This window comes from Rosa rugosa, chromosome 2 (assembly GCF_958449725.1).
Source record: "Rosa rugosa chromosome 2, drRosRugo1.1, whole genome shotgun sequence".
Classification (NCBI taxonomy): Eukaryota; Viridiplantae; Streptophyta; class Magnoliopsida; order Rosales; family Rosaceae; genus Rosa; species Rosa rugosa.
The window spans coordinates 49,263,006-49,282,883 of NC_084821.1; the positions used below are offsets into that span (position 1 = coordinate 49,263,006).

The 19,878-nt window shown below is 39.3% G+C and overlaps 1 protein-coding gene across 1 annotated transcript; it reads left to right on the forward strand.

Annotated features, from left to right (window-relative positions):
* Positions 1-13,204: 13,204 nt before the first annotated feature.
* On the forward strand, positions 13,205-19,097 carry LOC133727845 (uncharacterized). The gene is made up of 7 exons (XM_062155239.1): positions 13,205-15,075; positions 15,793-15,883; positions 16,234-16,391; positions 16,477-16,528; positions 16,654-16,736; positions 16,923-17,016; positions 18,154-19,097. The coding sequence occupies exons 1-7, from the start codon at positions 13,525-13,527 to the stop codon at positions 18,747-18,749; spliced, it is 2,625 nt and encodes an 874-aa protein (XP_062011223.1). The 5' UTR covers positions 13,205-13,524; the 3' UTR covers positions 18,750-19,097.
* The last annotated feature ends 781 nt before the right edge of the window (positions 19,098-19,878 follow it).

The following is a 19,878-nucleotide window of genomic DNA, read 5'->3' on the forward strand; positions in this document are numbered from 1 at the left end:
TTCTCTTCCTGGTTTAATGAATCCCTCAAGCTGTTTCATGTAGATATTTTCTTCAAGTTCCCCATTTAGGAATGCAGTCTTCACATCCATTTGGTGTAGCTCTAGATTAAAGTGCGCTACTATAGCCATAATCATCCTAAAGGAATCTTTAATTTTGTCGAAACTGGAGAGAAGGTTTCAGTAAAATCAATGCCTTCTTGCTGCGTAAAACCCTTAGCTACTAACCTCGCTTTATACCTCTCTATACTGCCATCAGCATGTCTTTTGGTTTTGTAAATCCACTTACAACCTACAGGTTTTTGATTTGCTATAGGTTCAACTAACTCCCAAACTCCATTGTCATACATACTCTGTAACTCAGCTTCCATAACCTCACTCCATTGCTTAGAAGATTCACTCTCAGTAGCTTGTTTATAACTAATGGGATCATTGTCTTCCCCGAAATCAAAGTCCGGTTCTTGAAGATATACTTCATACTCAGTTGGGTCAATGGTGGGTTTTCTAACTCTGTTTGATCTTCTTACTGGTTGAGGTACTTCAATGTTTTCGTTTTGAGGCATCACAACATTATCCTGAGGTTGTAGATTTTCTGGTGCTTCTTGGACAGCCTCTGCGGGTTCTAAAATTGGCTGCTGAGGTACAATGATGGGCGGTGCAGGAGCAAGAGGTAAAACCTGAGCTAGTATTTCGGTTTCAGGGATTTCTTCAAACTCAAACTGTAAGTCTTCGGGTTCTCTATTGTAAAACACTTCATCTAGAAACTTTGCTTTATTTGTCTCAATGATTCTGGTATTATGGTGAGGCGAATAGAACTTGTAGCCCTTGGATTTTTCTGGATACCCTATGAAGAATGCACTAACGGTTTTGGGGTCTAATTTCTGAATGTGAGGGTTATAAACTTTAGCCTCAGCCTTACAACCCTATGAAGAATGCATGCACTAACGGTTTTGGGGTCTAATTTCTGAATATGAGCGCTGATCCAGAGGCGGAGGTAGAGGATTCATGGTGTTTCCCGACGCTGATCCATCGGAAAGCAACGGTGCTGTTCACGTCGTCGTTTCTTCGACTCCGGTAGCCGAGCCGATCTGAATCGTCGTCTCTCTCTCTCTCTCTCTCTCTCTCTCTCGCAGATTCCAACGATCCAACAAATGTCTTAATCTCCATCTCGCCGATCTCTTCACAACAGCAATCGAGGGCCTGCAACCGGCGACGAGTCTGCAGCCGAGGGCCTGATTTGACATTCAGACATCTTCATGCTCCGGTTTTGATCGATTGATTGGGATCAAAACAACAACCGATGGCCTACAACCTGCGAAGAAAGGTGCAGCAGTGGGTGCCTAGATCATTTTCTGGGTGACCTAATCAAATTTTATTTTTTTTAAGTAATGGGACAGAAGGAAAGAAAAAAATGTTTTGAATGTCTATTGGAGGGCAATAGACGTTTTTAAATTGATATAATCTCTTCGTTTTATTTCTTTAATCAAAGTTTTATTTGTCTATTTTTAGGAAGATTAATTCTTATTCCGGCTACCGAAAGTTCTATTGGGGGGCAATAGACGTCTATTGGGGCAATAAACCTTTCCGGCGACCTATGAAATCTCTGATGACCTCTTTGGGGACCTCTGGCGAGGTTTTCAGAGAATTTCTGTAGGCGGCGCCTGGTGACCGGATTCCGGTGACTGGTGACCGAAATCCGGCCACCAATGACCGGATTCCAGTGACCGATGACGGGCTCCGGCAAAGTCTCCTATGGCTTCTCTCTCTCTCTCTCTAAGTCACAAAGGGTGAGGGTAAAATGGTATTAAAAAAAATAATAAACAAAAAAAAAAATCTTAATGGGGTATTATGAAATGCTTCCTTAAAGTGTTTTGGGTAAGAGAGAATTAAAAAAACTTAATGAGGTAAGTGAGAAAAAAAAATCCCTAAAAATGGGGTAAATGGACAAAAACATAATGAAATATTAACTTCTAATTAACATCCACTAATCATTGGTACGATTACAATTCAATCAACATATATTGATACAATACTCAAACTAATCCTACTTAGTGCTCCACAAAACCCGGAATCGCTTTTGGTTTAGGGTTGCAATTTTTCTTCTTGTCCGGCGGTGTGCTTGGGCTGCGTTGGCTACCCTCGCCTGCTCGACGCGACTGCCGGACAGGAATTTGAAAACTAGTGGTGCGGCAGCTTCTTGGAGAGGGATTACGACTCGAGTCCGGCACTGGCCGGTTTTGGCGACGAGCACCGGAAGACATCTTGGGCTCAGTGGGCGGCGGGGCAACGCGGGTCGAGGGTCGATGTGGCACCTCCGGGATCTCCATGATCGGCAGCGTGGTGGAGGAGTTGGACGGTGGCAGCGACGTCCGGATTCGGGCTGCTTTGGACTGGTTTCGACGTGGTTCGATCCGGCTTCGACCTGGGTTGAGGCAGCGAGGCTCGGGCTTGTGGTGCGGCGGCGAGGCTGGCGTCAGTGGCAGTGGCGAGGGCTGGTGCCGATTGCGGTGGCGGGATCTGGTTTCGGGTGGCAGCGGTCGTTCATTGGAGACTGCAGATGGACGATGGGCTTGGGTCAAGCTTTCATGGTTGGGCCTGAGCTGGGGTCTTCTTCTTGGGCTGTGATTTCGGGCTCTTTTTTTCCTTGGTTTAGAACCCTAGGTTTGTACTCTCTACGTTTGTTAGGGAATTACGCACTTTCGTGCCTCTAGCAAGTCCTCTAGAGTGGTAACGACGGAGGATTCTCGAGCTAAGGATTGGGCACTGGAAAACTCTTGGTTTTCCCGGTCCTCTTCTGTGCCTAGTATTTGCTTTCTAGAGTCTAGTGCTATGTAAGTTAGCTTCTCTAATTGTACACCAATTGAGGTCTCTCGGCGATTAGGGTTGTTATAACAAGAAGCTTAGATAGTTTTGGGTTTTGGGCATCTAGCTTGGTACTGTAATAAGTGAGCGCATTCTACAGTGAGGGTCACTTGTCATTTGCTTGGCAGCTTGTGCCATCTAGAACTGTTGGTATGAGACAGCTTGTGATGTATGTGCCTTCTGGCCATGGATAAGTTAATGAAGTTATCTATTTCTCAAAAAAAAAAAAACATATATTGATACAACAATCAATTAACAATTGCTGTAATCCTAATTGAAATAATGAGTATATGATTGATATCACAACTCACACACTAAAGAGTTACCAATTGCCCGATTTTTATATAAGAATGGTGGCTGGAAACCACAAACACCAATATGAATTAATCTCTATACCCATTGGAACCATATGTGGGTAATGTATGGTCGGATTCATAGGAATTGGACTCTCTACCACAAAACCGTCAAAACGAAATATAGATCAAAAACAAATTCCTACATCCAGGGCAGCCTCTCACAATGAAGTGAGATTTGACAAGAATGGGAGGCCGAAATCATTGTGAGAGACTGCTCTATTGAATCATCGGGATGCAGAATTTTTTGCATAAGTGAAACAACTCAAACAAGTAGCATTACTGCAATGATACATATCCAAAGTGCCCCAATGACTAAAACTGGGCTAAAATTTCAAACTAATAGCCTTTGGGGATCATAGCTGGGCTTCTCCGCAATTTGCCATTGTTTATTTCAGTTCAGCGGTAAGAAGCTAGTCGAAATGGAACTACAAGCTAGCTAGGTTGTGTGCAATCTAGTCAGCCAAAACAGCCACTTGTTTGGCTTCTAGCTCCTGGAATTGATCAGTACTGCTTCACTGCTATAAATTTATATCATCAGATTCATGAATCTCTTTCGATGTACTTATAATGCCTGCAACTCATTTCACACGTTTATGAATAAGCAGGAGTTTCAGCTGTACGTAGTGGCTTGATATGAATGCCAATTTCTGGCTCAAGTTATGAATTATATTAGTTTCACCAAAATGACATGAAGTAGTTCTATTCCAAAACAGTACTGCTGATACATATGTGATGCTTTAGCCTCTCATGAAAGCTTTCCTCGATTACAAACTGGATCAGATCTCACTGGTCACACACAAAAGCTGCAGCAGATTTGTCCTCTGCACTATAGTCCAAGTTTTGGCCAGAAATATGAAGAAAAATCTTGCTGATCCGAAAGACGTACGCTGACACCACCTTAAACTCAGTAAATGGAATGTGCCAAAATGGGTCGAAGCTTAAACCCAGCAGTTATTATAAGGTTCTATTGTTGCTGGGATTTTTGTTTAAAAAGAAACAGAAGATGCTGAAAATATATGATTGATAATTGAGTAAAGTATTAAAGTTAATTAAAGCTTCTAGCTTATTCCACTCAACTCCCTCCATGTCCTATAAATTCCACCAGCATCCCTCATTTTTGAGCATATCTTGACTAAGTAACTATGGATTGCGTGAATGGGATGTTGAGCAGATAGAACACAAGGTGGGAAACTGGGAAAGAACAGCCTCATCGGTAGAGTCAGCCGGTTCAGCACAACATGCATGCATTACAAATAAAGGTGTGAGTAAAATTTGTAGGGTTCAAACAGGCGGTGTGGAATAAATTAAAACTTCATATTGTATCGCTCTTGATCCTTGGCGGCCACTCTGCTTCATGTGTCAAAAAGGGGACGGAAGGGGCATTTTATTTTCCTTGAGCAGAAAATTTGGAACTCTTCTGCTAACCTAGATTTTATGTTTTTGACGTGCTGCTTCTTCTTTTTGGATGTTCGATCTTTATATAATTAGGGCATAGTACACAGTGCACATGCTAAGCTTTAAACATGCTCGAATATGTTACATTGTCATGTCCCCTTAGATAGCCTGATCACAGCTGCCACATGCTCTCAGTTTTTCTTCAATATTAGCACTTTCTTAATTTATTGAGACAAATACATATGATGATGCACAATATTCTTGGTGGCAGATATGTGTTTTCCAATCAATATATTTGACACTTTGATCTGAGAAACATTTTTGAAGAAACTGAGCAATGTGAAGGTGTCTGCTTTCTTCAAAATTCAATCTTCAACAACGTTATCCTTTATGATGAATATCTTTCCTATGAGTAAATAATATGGATGCCATCTTAATTCAATAATTCATTGTTGAATATTGTTCACATACATGAATTATCATTCAAGACTCAGAAATTGTTATGATTTAGGGTTTTACAGATAATCGAGAAAGATGTGTATCACTCAAATGTGCCTAATAGTGAAACTTGGAATTGAATAAGGAGAATACAGCATATATATATGAAGGGGCTCCATGCAAGTTTCCTTCAAGAAAAATACACATGCATTATGGTGGAAGTTGGAACCGAGTCCAATAAACCTGCTGAAGTCTAAACACCGAATCAAATTAAAGACCAACTGCAAGAAGCAAAAGTAAACTTAATTAGGTGCAACGTATAGTTAATTTATGTATTGTAAGACCATGAAAAAATATATACAAAAAAAAAAAATTGAAAACAAAACTTTCCCATGTCTAAAATGGCTCTGCCAAATGCACTATGTTTCATAATCTTTTTGCCTTTGGAGGCATGCATGTCCTTTCAGGCACCTCATAAGTCGAGATTAAAAAGAATCAAATTATGAACAGAAAACCTTATTGATTAGTTCATACGTACTGTATTCATAGATCTGTCACCACAGATAATTAGCTTCTCGAACCATCTACTTATTGTTAATTACCTATTGTCTATCCCTGCAGCAGTGTTTGCAGATACATCTGGTATAGTACCAGACTAACAGACATATATATGTATATAGCTAGATAGCCTCTTCATGCTTCTGAAACAGTAGTTAAACTGTTAACCTTTGTAGTTTTGTTATGATCTTCTGTCTTTTAATCACATGAATGGATGATTGAGTAATTAAACTAATCGCCAGTTGATCTATATAAATTAGTATCTCATCCCCACATTATTATTGCTGAGTGACCCTCATGACATGAGAATATATATTATCGAAACTAAACCCAAAAGCATGTTATATACAAGCTAGCTTAATTATAACTGATGGCATTTGATGAATTTTCTCACTTCTGCTCAATCAAATATATAATTAATTCGAAGAACCTGTTTCACGCACACACAGGCTGTTGGGAATCAAGACACGTGGTGTGTTTATAAATTATTTGATACTATTTGTCACTAATGTGGGTTAATTGATTTTTAATTTAAGTCGTTATTAATCAATTTGTTCATGATGGTGGAAACCCTATTAAAGTTAAGCAAAGCTTTATGCTTATTAGGTAATGAGCAGGAGGCTTCCCTTTCATATCAGGAACATGTATATGTAGTAATGTCAATGAGATCAACACTACCTAACACCCCTGATTTGCTTAATATTTTGGATTAAAAGTAATGAGGGCATTATGCTACTAGCTAGTACTAACTGTGCTTGACCTGGATTATTTGGGCTTGCAAAATTGAATAATTTCCAGGTCATGACCAAATGAAGCCATCAATCCAATTAATTAAGGTCCATTTGATAAAAAAATAATCTGATATATAATTATCAAGTTATGTGCATTGGATACCAATTTGCTTCTGTGGTAAAGCAGGAGGAATAAGATGCTGGTTATGCATGATTAGCTATATATTATATATCAATATTACTTTCACAGAATTTTAACGACAACAAGAATGTTAAGGGAATAAAATTCTTGATCCCATGCCCATGCATTTGCTTTGGAAGTGAAAAAATTCACTTGTCACCTCCCGTATCACCTACTCTAGCTGCAGACAGAAATAATGTCATGGATGAGCTAGGTATCAAATTAATCAGTTTTCTGTATCTAGAAGCAATTCATTACACGTAATATTCACATGGTTATGAAAATGAGATCGACAATTCCAATGATTAATTAAGTGCTAGCTAGAAAACTAATAAAGATGATTAGCGGTGAATTTAGAGTTTTTCTTTCCGTTGTTTGAAATATTTTAACGAATAATTTGTACTCACTCTTGAAGAGAATATTTCCAAAAAAAAAATGAAATAGACTCCTCTATTTTTGTTCATTTATTGTGTTTCCTCTTCTGAATGATAGAGAGCTGCCATTTTAAGAAAACACTGATCAAGCCTCCTATATACTTCCCCAGAGTCGACATATATATTAAACTGTTTCATGAAATCATGATTATACAAGGAGTTGTTACAATGAGAATATATATATATATATATATCTGCATGGTTTTGTGGTTTGATTTTGCTTGGCCCTAGCTAGCTTGATGATAAAACACCGATAACCTTTTAGCTTTGAATTTAACGAGTACCAAACCTCACTTTTAGCAAGCTGTAGGGATCGATCGACAAGACCTGTCGTATTGTCCGAGGGGTCGTTACACAAACAAGATCATTTTGAATTATATAGTTTAATTACTTCCCATCCATATTGAGTCAATGATATGATCACTTTGTTGACTTGATGCTCTTTCCTTTTTTAAGAGGAGGTTGGGGTTTGAGTTTCTAGACCTAGTTTCCTTCCCGGCCTTTCTCCAATTTCATATCCTGATTCCTGACGGGATCGGGATTGGTGGGGATTGTGAGGCGGGGGTGAGCTTGCCTGTCGCTCGTCTTCGATCTTTGCCAGATCCCACCATTCACCAGTGGTGTTTTCATTGATACCATCACTTCCGATCCATTTCTCTCCTTCCCACTCTATTAATGTCATTCCTGAATATTTCTAAAACCGAAATTCCTTCATGGATTGTACACATGGTAGCATGCTAGACCAACAATGTTTTGTCTCGAGTAGTCTTTTCAAAAATCTGATATGTACCGTTAGTATGTGGCTGCAAGAATCGTGTCTCGAATCATGCCCAAAAACAGAACAAGGTTGGGGATCATTCTGTTTGGAACCGTCCTCAATGGATCCCGAGATCAATAATTTCATAGCATAAATTTTTGTTCTACAAATATAAGGTTTTGAGTATGACTCGTAAAATCGTGGTAAAGTAGAAAAAAAAATCACTAAATCGCATGGTACAATCATTATTTAAAAATAGTTTTAACTCAATTCTCAATCTCTCCTCAAATTTATATTGTATTATATGGTTGTGAAAGATGTATTTTAAGTACGACTAAATCCAACTCTCTATCTCAAAGCATTTCCCCATTGAGCACATATTTTGATCTGGTCTGGTTCATAATCTATGAGGTAGTCTCGCTCGGCCGGCCACCGGCCCCTCCCCTTTCCCATTTACTTTAACTCCACACGAGCTCACCGAGCTTCGTATGCAAGAAAGAATGAGTTGTAATGCATTTTTGGAACTTGTGAATGTCATTTTAGCTGGATATAATGTGGTCAAGTTAGTTTACTAATATTCTAATGCTAATTGGTTAGATACTTAGCCTTAACTAGGAAACCATCGCCATGTTTGGATGGGAAAAGGTACACACCCTAGTTCTTTTAGACTTTGACCGGGTTGATTTAGACTTTGCAGTTTGCACTTTCTTTTGTCAATAAGAAAATGGCCAAAGTGGCCATAACTTTCAAGCTTCAATCACTAGGCTTCGGTGTCAATTTGACCCACACAAAAAAAAATCACTGGGTGTCCAAGAATTTTTGAGATTTCCGAATGGTGGTGGGTTCTTGAAGACTATTAATAATTTAATATTGCACTTGAGTTTACTTTAGATGGTTATCTCTCCCCTCACAATAATATGTGTGAGGCTTATTAATATTTGCTTAAAAGTGGTGAAGCTACTAATATATGTGATATTTGCTTAGCAATGGAGGGTGTTATAATGGATGAGATTAGTGTCATTAGACGTCATTTGAAGTGGTTATAGGTTAGAAAGATTTTCTTTGGTTCTATGAGTGCAAGTGTGTCGATTCACAGAATTGCTTGCTTTAGTGTTTGAAAAGAGGTTTATTCGTTTGACTAGTTGATAAGCCTTCCTGACTTTTTTTATTTTTGACTTCCTGACTTATGGATTGTATTGATCAATAATTTTCTTTGATTTTTAACTCTTAGAGTTTGGTTTTACGTCACACAAATATGTGATTCTTTTTCTTAGAATAACATGGGTCTAAAGGCCTAATGAAACTTAGCTGACTTTGGCTCTCTTAAAAAAAAGACAAGGTAAATAAATAAAATCTTATAAAAATGTGATACAAAAATTGGTTTATTAGAAGCATTCAACCAGTATTTGATTTAGTGGAAACATTTTTCTTTTATCCTATGTCTTCTATGTTCCACACATTTGTGTGTATGTTATGCACTATAAATCATCTACAACCCCACATGTGATTGAAGATGGGGGTATATGGAACTAGGCAAAGAAATGAGAACTATGTTTTTTTTTTTTTTGACTTGTTACATATTTCCTCTTTCTCGTATGTTGACGAGTTAATATTTTTTGGGTATTCATAGTAACATCTTGAAAAAAATGTTAGGGGCTCTGCAACGTCCCAACACGTGATAGACGATTTGTAACTAGTCGAACAGTTCATTTTTCTTGAATTGTTTCCATTTTCTTGTGTGTTTCCAGTCTAAGCCCCAGCCTATTCCATAGGCTTGGCCTTTTGCTTTGCATCTTCTTCGATTTCTGGCTTCAATTGCCTGCTCTATGCCAAGACCTATCATACGTGTTTGCTCTTTTTCATGTTTCATTGTTTTCATTGCTTTCGAATTGACACCTCAATCATCACTGACTTTCTGCTAAAAATGCGATGGATATTAAAGTCCCTCCTCATAATCCATTTATTATATTTCTAATTCTTGTAATGTACAAGTAACAGATGTAATGCACCAAAGATTTGTCATAAGTTTGCTAGATTAAGGATAGCTTTGGTTTCCATAGTCATCCATTTGTGTCGGAACATTTATTCCTGTCCTATAGAAAGTATGATAAATTCTAAATAAATCATGTGCAGGATTGACTTAGAGAGACGTACATCATCGATCAATAATCAACCATTAACCAATGTATTAATTAGGTCTCTTTCAGATGTGGTGCACTAAGAGATTTGGCATTGGTTCAAAGTCTATGAAGGTCAAATTTGGTTTCCTAAGTCTTGTACCTGAGCGTTTAGTTGATTTCAAACACTCCACTGATGCACTACGCAACATTTATTGTGTGACACGTAACTGTTACACATGAGACGTGATAAATTCTAGATAAATAATGAATGCGGGATTCATTATGAGAGACATTCATCGATCTAATAATCAACAACTATGGTTGTTAGATCGCGCGCAAATCATAAAGTTTGAACCCCTTACCCATATTGCTAATGATTGATGAACATAATTGGTGGCCGGATGTAGATTTCTCTATCAAACCCATTGCTCTATCTATGGTGATAGCCACCCACAAACAGCAGAACGAAAATACCATTCTAGTTCAGAGAGAGCGAGAGAGAGAGAGAGATAGGGGAGGGAGATACAGGATGTCAATTGTCCATAAACAAACGGGAGACATTAACAGAATGGTCCCTTGTGTGCAATTAATGCATAAGAATTTATTGATTAGTAACTAGTTGGTACCAAATGCAGTTGAAGCAAAGCATTGCATTTTGGTGTAGCTTTTTAGGTGTCACCTTAAGTTAACAGTAATGGGCTGGACAGCATGTGCAAGCTAAGGGTGAGGTGAATGTCGAGCTGTAACAGATACTACTCAAAACTTAAAGCATTGAATTCATTTACTGGGCTTGGTGAGATTTATATAATTATATGAGTATATGCTTTAGGCCCGGATACCCTAAGCCTTGCTCTAGAGGTGAACTGAACTCTAAGGATGTACCTTGTTCTTTAATTCCATAACAACTAATCATCCGTGAAATAAAAATCAGTTCAACGTGAATCTTACTTTTAGAACCGCTCAAGTATCAATTTACAAATGTGAGACTTATATCATTAGACAAAATGATTATGGAAAAATATTTTTTCGTTGTGTCATTAAAGTTAAGTGACATTAGTTTTGTTTTTATATTGTTTGATAGGATTGATTTATTTGTATATATGATGAAATGAGAAATAAACAAAAAAAATGAAGAATTTCAAACAATATCCTCGTGACACAATTTCAAAAAGGCTAATGTCTGCTCAAGCGACCAACCAAAGAATACGAGATCATATCACCAATCAAAATCGCACAATCGAGAGTTAGATCATACGTTGATTGTAAGAAAGAACACAGATCATCTATCATGATGAGCAAACTTAAAGAGGGGGAAACAAATTGAGGGAGAGTGAAAGAGAGAGTTTGGGATTTCTTCACCATTATTCTTTGATAACTCTAAATTTCTAATTCTTTAACTCTAAAAAACGTGAATTAATCTATATATATTTTTTTATATATTTAAGATCTTAAATATTTGTTAGTTGAATATACTCCTTTTTTTTTTTTTGACTTTGTCAAAGGGAACCCAAATGCTTCCTAAGCCCAAGATAAACCCCTTCGGCGCATGTGAAATGCTCCAACTGTGCATTGCAGCACAGTGTCTGGCCACTTTGATAACTTCGGGATTCGAACCTAAGTTGGGGAGCACACCCAACTAGGCAAGAACCACTAGGCCACTTGCAGTGGTTTGAATATACTCCTAGAACTCCTAGAACCATTTACTATTATCTTAAATGCAAAAAATTTATTAACGCATACACCAATCACTTGTTACTAAGGTATGGGTCGACAAACTCAACTAGCGATCATGCTCAGAATAACTATTATCAGCAAATAAAAGAGTAGAGTAATTCGGTTACAAGTGAAATTAGGTCTAAGTTCCTTGTGGATCAATAAAAACTAATTTCAACGCGGAGTAAAACTTTTTCAAAAGCTTTTCCTTGTGACACTTCTATCCCTATTAAGATTGCAATAAGCATATAACCTAATTTTGGCACTTGTAAGGGCGCTCACTTCCTAAAAATGAAAAATTAATAAAATCAAGCTACAAACATCATCGATCTGGAACTGGAAGTATGACTTGCTCACCAATGCACAATAATTATGGTTCCCATTTCTCGGAAAAACTTATTGCAAACAACCCAGGATCATTATTATCAAATTGTAACACAAAAAGAAAAGAAAAAAAATTCTTAAAACACAAGGAAAGTCCTAAATTCATGAAAAAAAGGCCCTAAAATCATAAAACAACAAACTCAGTGAGAATCGAAATAACGACACTTCATTTTTTTTTTTTTTTTGAAATAACGACACTTCATTTCTTGTCATGCAAACAAATGAAACTTAAAGTGGATCTACAAGAACATTGTTTGCAATATAGATCACGGGGTGGCCGCGATCCTAAACACATCCAAAGCAACAAATCACAATTCCACCTCCGTCCAAGTGATTCACTAGCAAAATAATATGATTGATGCTCACAAAGGCAAATCTCACGCATATGAGCAAATTTGCCAAAGAACTAGCGACCAAATTGTCTAGTCAAGAATACATGGATCTACTCGACGTCCATCTTCAATAGCAAGACTCATGGATCTTTGAGATTATAGATTTCTGACGAGAGTCATAACAGATTTCGATTTGATCGATCCAGACAAATTAATCTTACGATTCCTAGAGTCGACACTTCAACCCAAGTATTGATCAACGAGCTCCCTTCCCAACTCCCGTTTCGGTGTCCCGATATCATCCAAGATACCGTCATACTCGGTACTCATCACGAATCCCTATCTTTGTTTCTCCACCATTTTTGATATCCTTCTTCTTTTCCTTTTTCCAATCAATACTAACTAATCAGGCGTTTCCATTCTAATTTTTTTTCTTAATCTTGAGCATAACTACTATATCAAGTAAAAAGATAAAACTCTGAGAGTTAATACATTCCGAACTTGATAAAAAAATCCCAGAAAGTAACCTTAGAGCAAGTTCACCCGTTGGGTCACCCACTATTCACTACTTTTTAGTGTTATTTTCACCCTCTGGGTCACGAGCACAGTGTATTTCGTGCCCTGGGTCACGGGCACAGTGTATTTCGTGACCCAGAGAATGAAAATATACACTAAAAAATAGTGAATAGTAGGTGACCCGATGACCAAACGGGTAAACTTGCTCTTATTGGTAAAATCCCATTTCCATTCCATAAATGGATCGAAAGGGGTCAGGGATCAAATCCAATGATTTTGAATACCAAAAAAAGAGAAAATTTGTTTCCCACTTTCCTCATTAGTCATTACAAAGACGAAACCAAGAAAAACATTAGAAGAAGAAAAAAAAAAGTAAAAGACGAAAGAAAAAGGAATCTCAAAATCCCTCATTTTACTCTCCCCACAATCTAGACACACTCATACACACACACAAACACAACAGCACCAACAACAACAACAACAAACAACTACATTTTTTTGCTCAAGCCCCAACCCCCCAAAGCCAGCAGCATAGGGCTTCGTTCCCTCCCTCCCTACTCTCTCTCTCTCTCTCCCGTTATCGGATCTGATTCGCCACCTTCTCTCTTGTCCAATCCCATCAAATTCCCACCCCCAACAGATCCAAATCCCGCCACGACCCGACACCACCAACCCGACCCGGGTCGGCTCCGATCGTCCGACCCGTCCCCCCTCGCGCTCCCGCTCTCAAATGGGACTGCCCACTAAACGATGAGCAAAGCCGGGGAGGAAGAAGACGAAGACGAGTGCTTCTACGAGTCCCTCGATCGCATTTTCGTCTCCTCCTCCTCCTCCTCCTGTTCTTGCTCCACCTCCACCTCCGACTCCGACGACGACGCCGCCGCCGCCGTCTCTTCTTCTTCTCCCAATTATGCTTCCCGCAAGCGCTTTCCCACCCCAAAGTTCCCAATGGGGGCCTACAAGTACGACGTCTGGATCTCCGAGCCCGCCTCCATCTCCGACCGCCGCTTACGTCTCCTCCGCGAAATGGGCCTCAGCGGCGACCCGGCCCTGTCGCGCGCCAAGCCCGACCCGGTGGACCGCTCGGCGTCGTCGGATCATATGACCAAACGACACAGCCCTGCCGCCGTTCCGGAAATCGTGCGGTTCAAATCGGACGGCGTCGAACACTTTAACGGCGCTGCATCCGCTAGTTCGTCGCCTATTCTTTGTTCCGAGATTGAGGCTCCGGCTCCGGCCGAGGCCGAGACCAAAAATTCGTTTGTAAATACACAGAAAAAAAAAGATTGCGTTTGTAAATCGGCGAGCGGCAAGAGCAATGGACCTTCTCCGTCGCCGCCGAATAGGCCGCCATCCGGCCGGCGGTGCGGCGACGAGATTCGGTTAGAGGTGGAGCAGGAGGAGGAGGAGGAGAGTGAAGTGTGTACTATTCGGAATCTTGATAATGGGAAGGAGTTTGTGGTGAATGAGATCAGGGAAGATGGGATGTGGAACAAGCTTAAGGAAGTGGGGACCGGGAAGCAGTTGACCATGGAGGAGTTTGAGATGAGTGTGGGCCATTCCCCCATTGTTCAGGAACTGATGCGGCGGCAGAATGTGGAGGAGAGTCACAAGGCCGGCGGTGGTGGTGGTGGTGGTTCGGATTCGAATGCCAATGGGGGCGGTGGCGGGATTCCCAAGTTGAAGAAGAGGGGTTGGTTCAAGAGCATCAAGAGTGTTGCGAGTACTGTGACTGGGCATAAGGAGAGAAGGAGCAGTGATGAGAGGGACACGTCGTCGGAGAAGGGGGGCAGGAGGTCAAGCTCTGCCACTGATGATAGCCAGGATGTGTCGTTTCATGGGCCCGAGAGAGTGAGGGTCAGGCAGTATGGCAAGTCTTGTAAGGAGCTAACGGCTGTGTACAAGACACAGGAGATTCAGGCGCATCATGGGTCTATTTGGAGTATTAAGTTTAGCTTGGATGGCAAGTATCTGGCGAGTGCCGGTGAGGATTGTGTGATTCATATATGGCAGGTGATGGATACCGAGAGGAAGGGTGACCTGTTGATGCAGAAATCGGAAGATAACAATTTGGATTTGTTGTTTATTGCCAATGGATCTTCAGAACCATGTTCCGTCTCGCCCAATAGTTACAGCCATCTGGAAAAAAAGAAGAGAGGGAGGACGTCTATCAGTCGGAAATCATTGAGTTTGGAACATTATGTGATTCCAGAGACTATGTTTGCACTTTCAGAAAAGCCCATCTGTTCATTCCAAGGTCACGTCGATGATGTGCTAGACCTCTCTTGGTCCAAGTCTCAGGTATATTACTTTTCTGATTTTCTGTTCTCTAGGATTTTAGTTCCTTATTTGCTCCTTGATGCCAAATGTTTGTTGAATTTTAATGCACATTTCTGTTGTCACCATTAGTTTGTATATGCCTAGTGAAGTGATCTGAATGACTTTTCCTTGGGCATTTGAAGCTAAGGTTTCTGTTTTTCTTTTCATTATGTGATAGTAGATACACATGGATAGGAACATTTGTGGTTGAACAAGATTGGTTTTTCTGACAGTAGCATAGATTAGTGAGGCTTTTCCATTGGGAATACTGTGGATGCTCTCTATCTCCTTTACTTTTAAAATAATAAAAATAAATAAATAAGCAAATTTAGAGAAGCAGGTTTGTTCTGGATATATGTTCTAGGTTATCAATTGTATGCACCTTGGAATTTGTTGAAGGTGCTTTAAAATGTTCCTAGGAAGAGAGCCATGGTAGTATGTGTCAAGTCCTTCCACTTATCTGTGAACTTAGACAAAGAAATGAGAGTTGCTCAGTTGTTCTCATAATAACCCTAATAATTGATTGTCTCTCTTTGTATACTTCATTCTGTGGACTTTCCTGATATCCATGGTGGTGCTTTTCTAATAGACTACATATGAAGTGGACTGTGATTGCAATAACGTGAATACATTTTTTTTTTCTTTAGCAGAATTGTCACTAAGACTCCTTGTTTCTTTATTTTTTCTTTCTTTCCCCAGTACCTGCTCTCATCTTCTATGGATAAAACGGTGCGCCTCTGGGATTTGTCTAAAAAGTCTTGTTTGTGGACATTTTCACACATTGACTATGGTAAGTATCTATGGACATTTCATCAAATCCTCTACCATTTAGTTTTGCTTCCAGTTTAACAACTTTACATAAACTATGGTACTGTACACCATTACTTTAAGGGTCATGAAAGCACTAAATCAAGATTTACTTGCACCTTTTGCAAGGCAAAAGGACTTGAGTTATGTAAGGGAAAAAAAGGCAAAAATTAAAATAAGCACGATTGATCTTGAAGTATGAATATCTGATTTGTTTTAATTTGATGGTTTAATACTGAAAGAGGATGTTTTGAATAGCAAGAGAAATTAATCTTTCTTCCCATCTCCTTTCATTTGTTTCTGATAACTATATTATGCATATGTCTGATGCAGTAACTTGCATCCAGTTTAATCCCGTTGATGATAACTACTTCATTAGTGGATCACTTGATGCTAAGGTTCGCATATGGAGCATCCATGATCACCAAGTGGTTGATTGGAATGATACGCATGAGATGGTAACTGCTGCTTGCTACACTCCTGATGGTCAGGTTGGTTGCAACCGTTAATTGCATCTATTTATACAATGTGTTCAAACTCATTGGTCAAGGAAATAATTTTTGTGGATTTCTGCAGGGTGCTCTAGTTGGAACCTACAAAGGGAGCTGCCGGTTATACAACACATCTGGTACAGCTCCCTTTCTCTCTCTGTGCATATTTATATGTGCAAGTTGGCCTTTGTATGCTTGTATATCACTTCGATGTTCCTTGCACCACTAACTAAATTAATAAATCTTCCCAATTTTTTTTCAGATAATAAGTTGCAAGAGAAATGCCAAATAAATCTGCAGAACAAGAAAAAGAAATCTCATCACAAGAAAATTACTGGTTTCCAGGTAATATATTACATTTGTTCCCTTTGTTTATATGCTTAGGTGGTACACTTATGAAAATATGGGGTGATGAAACCTGTTCCCCTACTACATTACAACTTTGCATCCCATCTTGTAGAGCATATTTTATGTTACTTTCATCTGAGAGTTCGGTTGATTCTTCAGTTCCTGATCAGTTTTGTTTGACAGTTTGCACCAGGAAGTTCCTCAGAAGTACTAGTTACATCTGCAGATTCACGAGTCAGGGTTGTCGATGGTATTGATCTAGTTCACAAGTTCAAGGGTAAGTATTCATTTTCTATTTTTGTTGTTGTTGTTATTTTAGCCATTTAAAATTGTTTGGTACATAAGTTTTTCCCCTTGAATTCTGATCTAGATAATTAAGGTGATAGTAGCACTAAAAGTTTATGCTCATGTTTCTCTATTTCCTTAACTTCTGTTGGGTTAGCTATGGTACAAAGAGTTCTGAAATCTGATGGTACTTGAAATCTGACTAAATTTCCACTCGCTGCCCTTTGGCCTTTACCAAAAAATGGAAATTATTTTTTCAACTTGATTGATCTGATATTCTTTCTTGAGTTTGCTGATTTCTGTCATATTGGTGTTTGATATTTGTGTTTACTTCATATTAGTGTTGGATATTCTCTTTTTCTTTCTCTTAATAAGTAGTGTTGCATGATTGTGTGATAAGAATGTGTAACATAATCTCTGAGAAAGAACATGGATCAAAGCACTAGAATGGGCCTGTAAATCCTCGTTTTTACCCATGGTTAGCTTGCTTTGGTAAAAAAACATATAGACCAACCTTCGAAGCAGTACCGACTAGAATATCAATATATAGGTTCCGGTTCGAACCAGATAGTCTTTTTCATGGGCTGATCTTCTGCTGCGTCCTGCACCATTTCACTATTCTCATTCACCAGCTCTCTTAGAAGCCATGCTTAATTTATGAAGCCTAGCTACTAATGTTCCTTTTTGGGTATTAATTATAGAACATCCAAAAGAAAAAAAATGTCAACTATGGTGATTTGTATTGTCTGAAACTATGAGGATCTGAGCTTATGTTTCTGAAATTGAACTGAAAGGTGAATATATTTTTGTTTGTAAAGCTAAAGCTTGACAATGGCAAACAATATCTAGGACCTTAATGTTGCACGTCTTTTCTTTCATTTATTCTGCTAATAGCTTTTCATTTGTCACTTCGTAGTCTATCTACAACATGTTAATTTAGAACTTATTTCTGCTTTTGTCAACAATCAGTAAAGACTGATGGACTGATGAGAGATATGTTTCTAACTTGTAGTTATTATGATTATGCTTTGTATGCTAGAGATCCATGAACTTGTCATCCCAAATGTTAGCATATGCACTGTAGAGTTTTGCATTTTTCAAAGGCTGAATCGATCTAATATTTGGACAGGATTTCGTAACACAAATAGCCAAATCTCAGCAACCCTCACAGCAAACGGTAAATATGTGGTATCTGCCAGCGAGGATTCTCATGTATATATATGGAAACATGAAGCTGATTCGCGCCCTAGCAGAAGCAAAAGTGTTACTGTTACACGGTCGTATGAGCATTTTCATAGTCACAATGTATCAGTGGCCGTCTCTTGGCCTGGTGTTGGTGATTCATGGGGACTACAAGATGGAGATCAAAATGGACTTGGACTTGACAACAATCTTGATGAGGTTTCTACAGCCAATCATCCCCCTACTCCTGTTGAGGAGGCTAACGGCAAGGATGGTTCACGATCAGCATCGGGTTGCACCAATAGCCCTCTCCATGGAACAATTACTAGTGCATCCAACAGTTACTTCTTTGATAGAATTTCGGCAACGTGGCCTGAGGAAAAACTTCCTCTAGCTACTAAGAAACGAAGCCCTCGTGTAAGTTTTGATTTTAGCAATGGTGTAAGCCAGAACATTCCGGCCTGGGGTATGGTGATTGTAACCGCTGGCTTGGGAGGTGAAATTAGAACTTTCCAAAATTTTGGGTTGCCGATTCGGATTTAAGGGCCCAAAGATTTAGGTCCCCTGATCCTGGGAATGACGAGTTAATACTACCACAGCTCTTTCCCCTATTGGCAAATATGTACAGAGAGATTTGGTGAGAGTTGTAATATTAGTGAGAGTTCCATTTGTTTCGATGTGCTTGTGCCTGTTGGAGAGGCAGTCCACTCTGACTGGGCATCTATCGAGAAAGAAAATAGATTTGTTGCACCCGCAAAAAAAAAAAAAAAACAAAAAAATTACACCATGAATTTAGAAACCGAAGAATTTGTTGTAATCGGGAATTCTAAGTTGTGAGATGGGAAAAGCTTATTAAATTTAGAAATGAAAATTCTTTATAGTTGATGTGCAGGACTAGTCTTCATTGTTCTTTCTGACTAAAGCCAGGAAAATTGCTGTGCCTCGTATATTTACTACTAATCCCTCCGAGTCTGACCCCCTCATTTGTTTTAGTGTTTCAATATAAACCATCTGCAAATTACATATCCATGTCGAATCAAGTTCAACCAACCATTTTCCTAACGATGAAAGCTAAGAGCCGTAAATCCTCTTTTTTAGTGTAATGCAGCAACAAACCCTCTTGTTTAAAGCGGTGCGACTGTCGTGCACGCCCTCAACAACCACTGGAATTCTGGTGCCACCATCGGCTTTCTCGGCATTGGCATCTTCAACAACTTTCACCAGAAATGAGATACAGTGCACAATGAAATGGTGGATCCGGATTGTAACAGTGGTTGTATGCCATAAGAGGTGATAGTTGTTACTAATTAGTAATACAAAAATAGGTTGTACAGTGGAGTGAGCTCTAAGTGGGCTCAGGCCTTGGGATATTTTTATGAGCTAGGCTTGAATAAGTGGGCTCAGGCCTCTTGGCATTTCTGGATTCCAATTTCCACAAATAACAGGCTCCTTTTTCTCTTTGGTTAATTCCAGACAATTCTGGATATTGTGGCTCACTTCCTGCCCACAATGCCCTGTCCTTTACCTCACTTGTTTGTACAGAGACCCAAAATTAGAGCACTTTCTTCAGTTTCTTGTGTGTGCACTGCGCAGGGGCACCCCATGACTCAATAGAGTGGGGCACCAAATTATCTCCCTTCCTAGGTACACGGACACCCAACCCAGAAAAGAT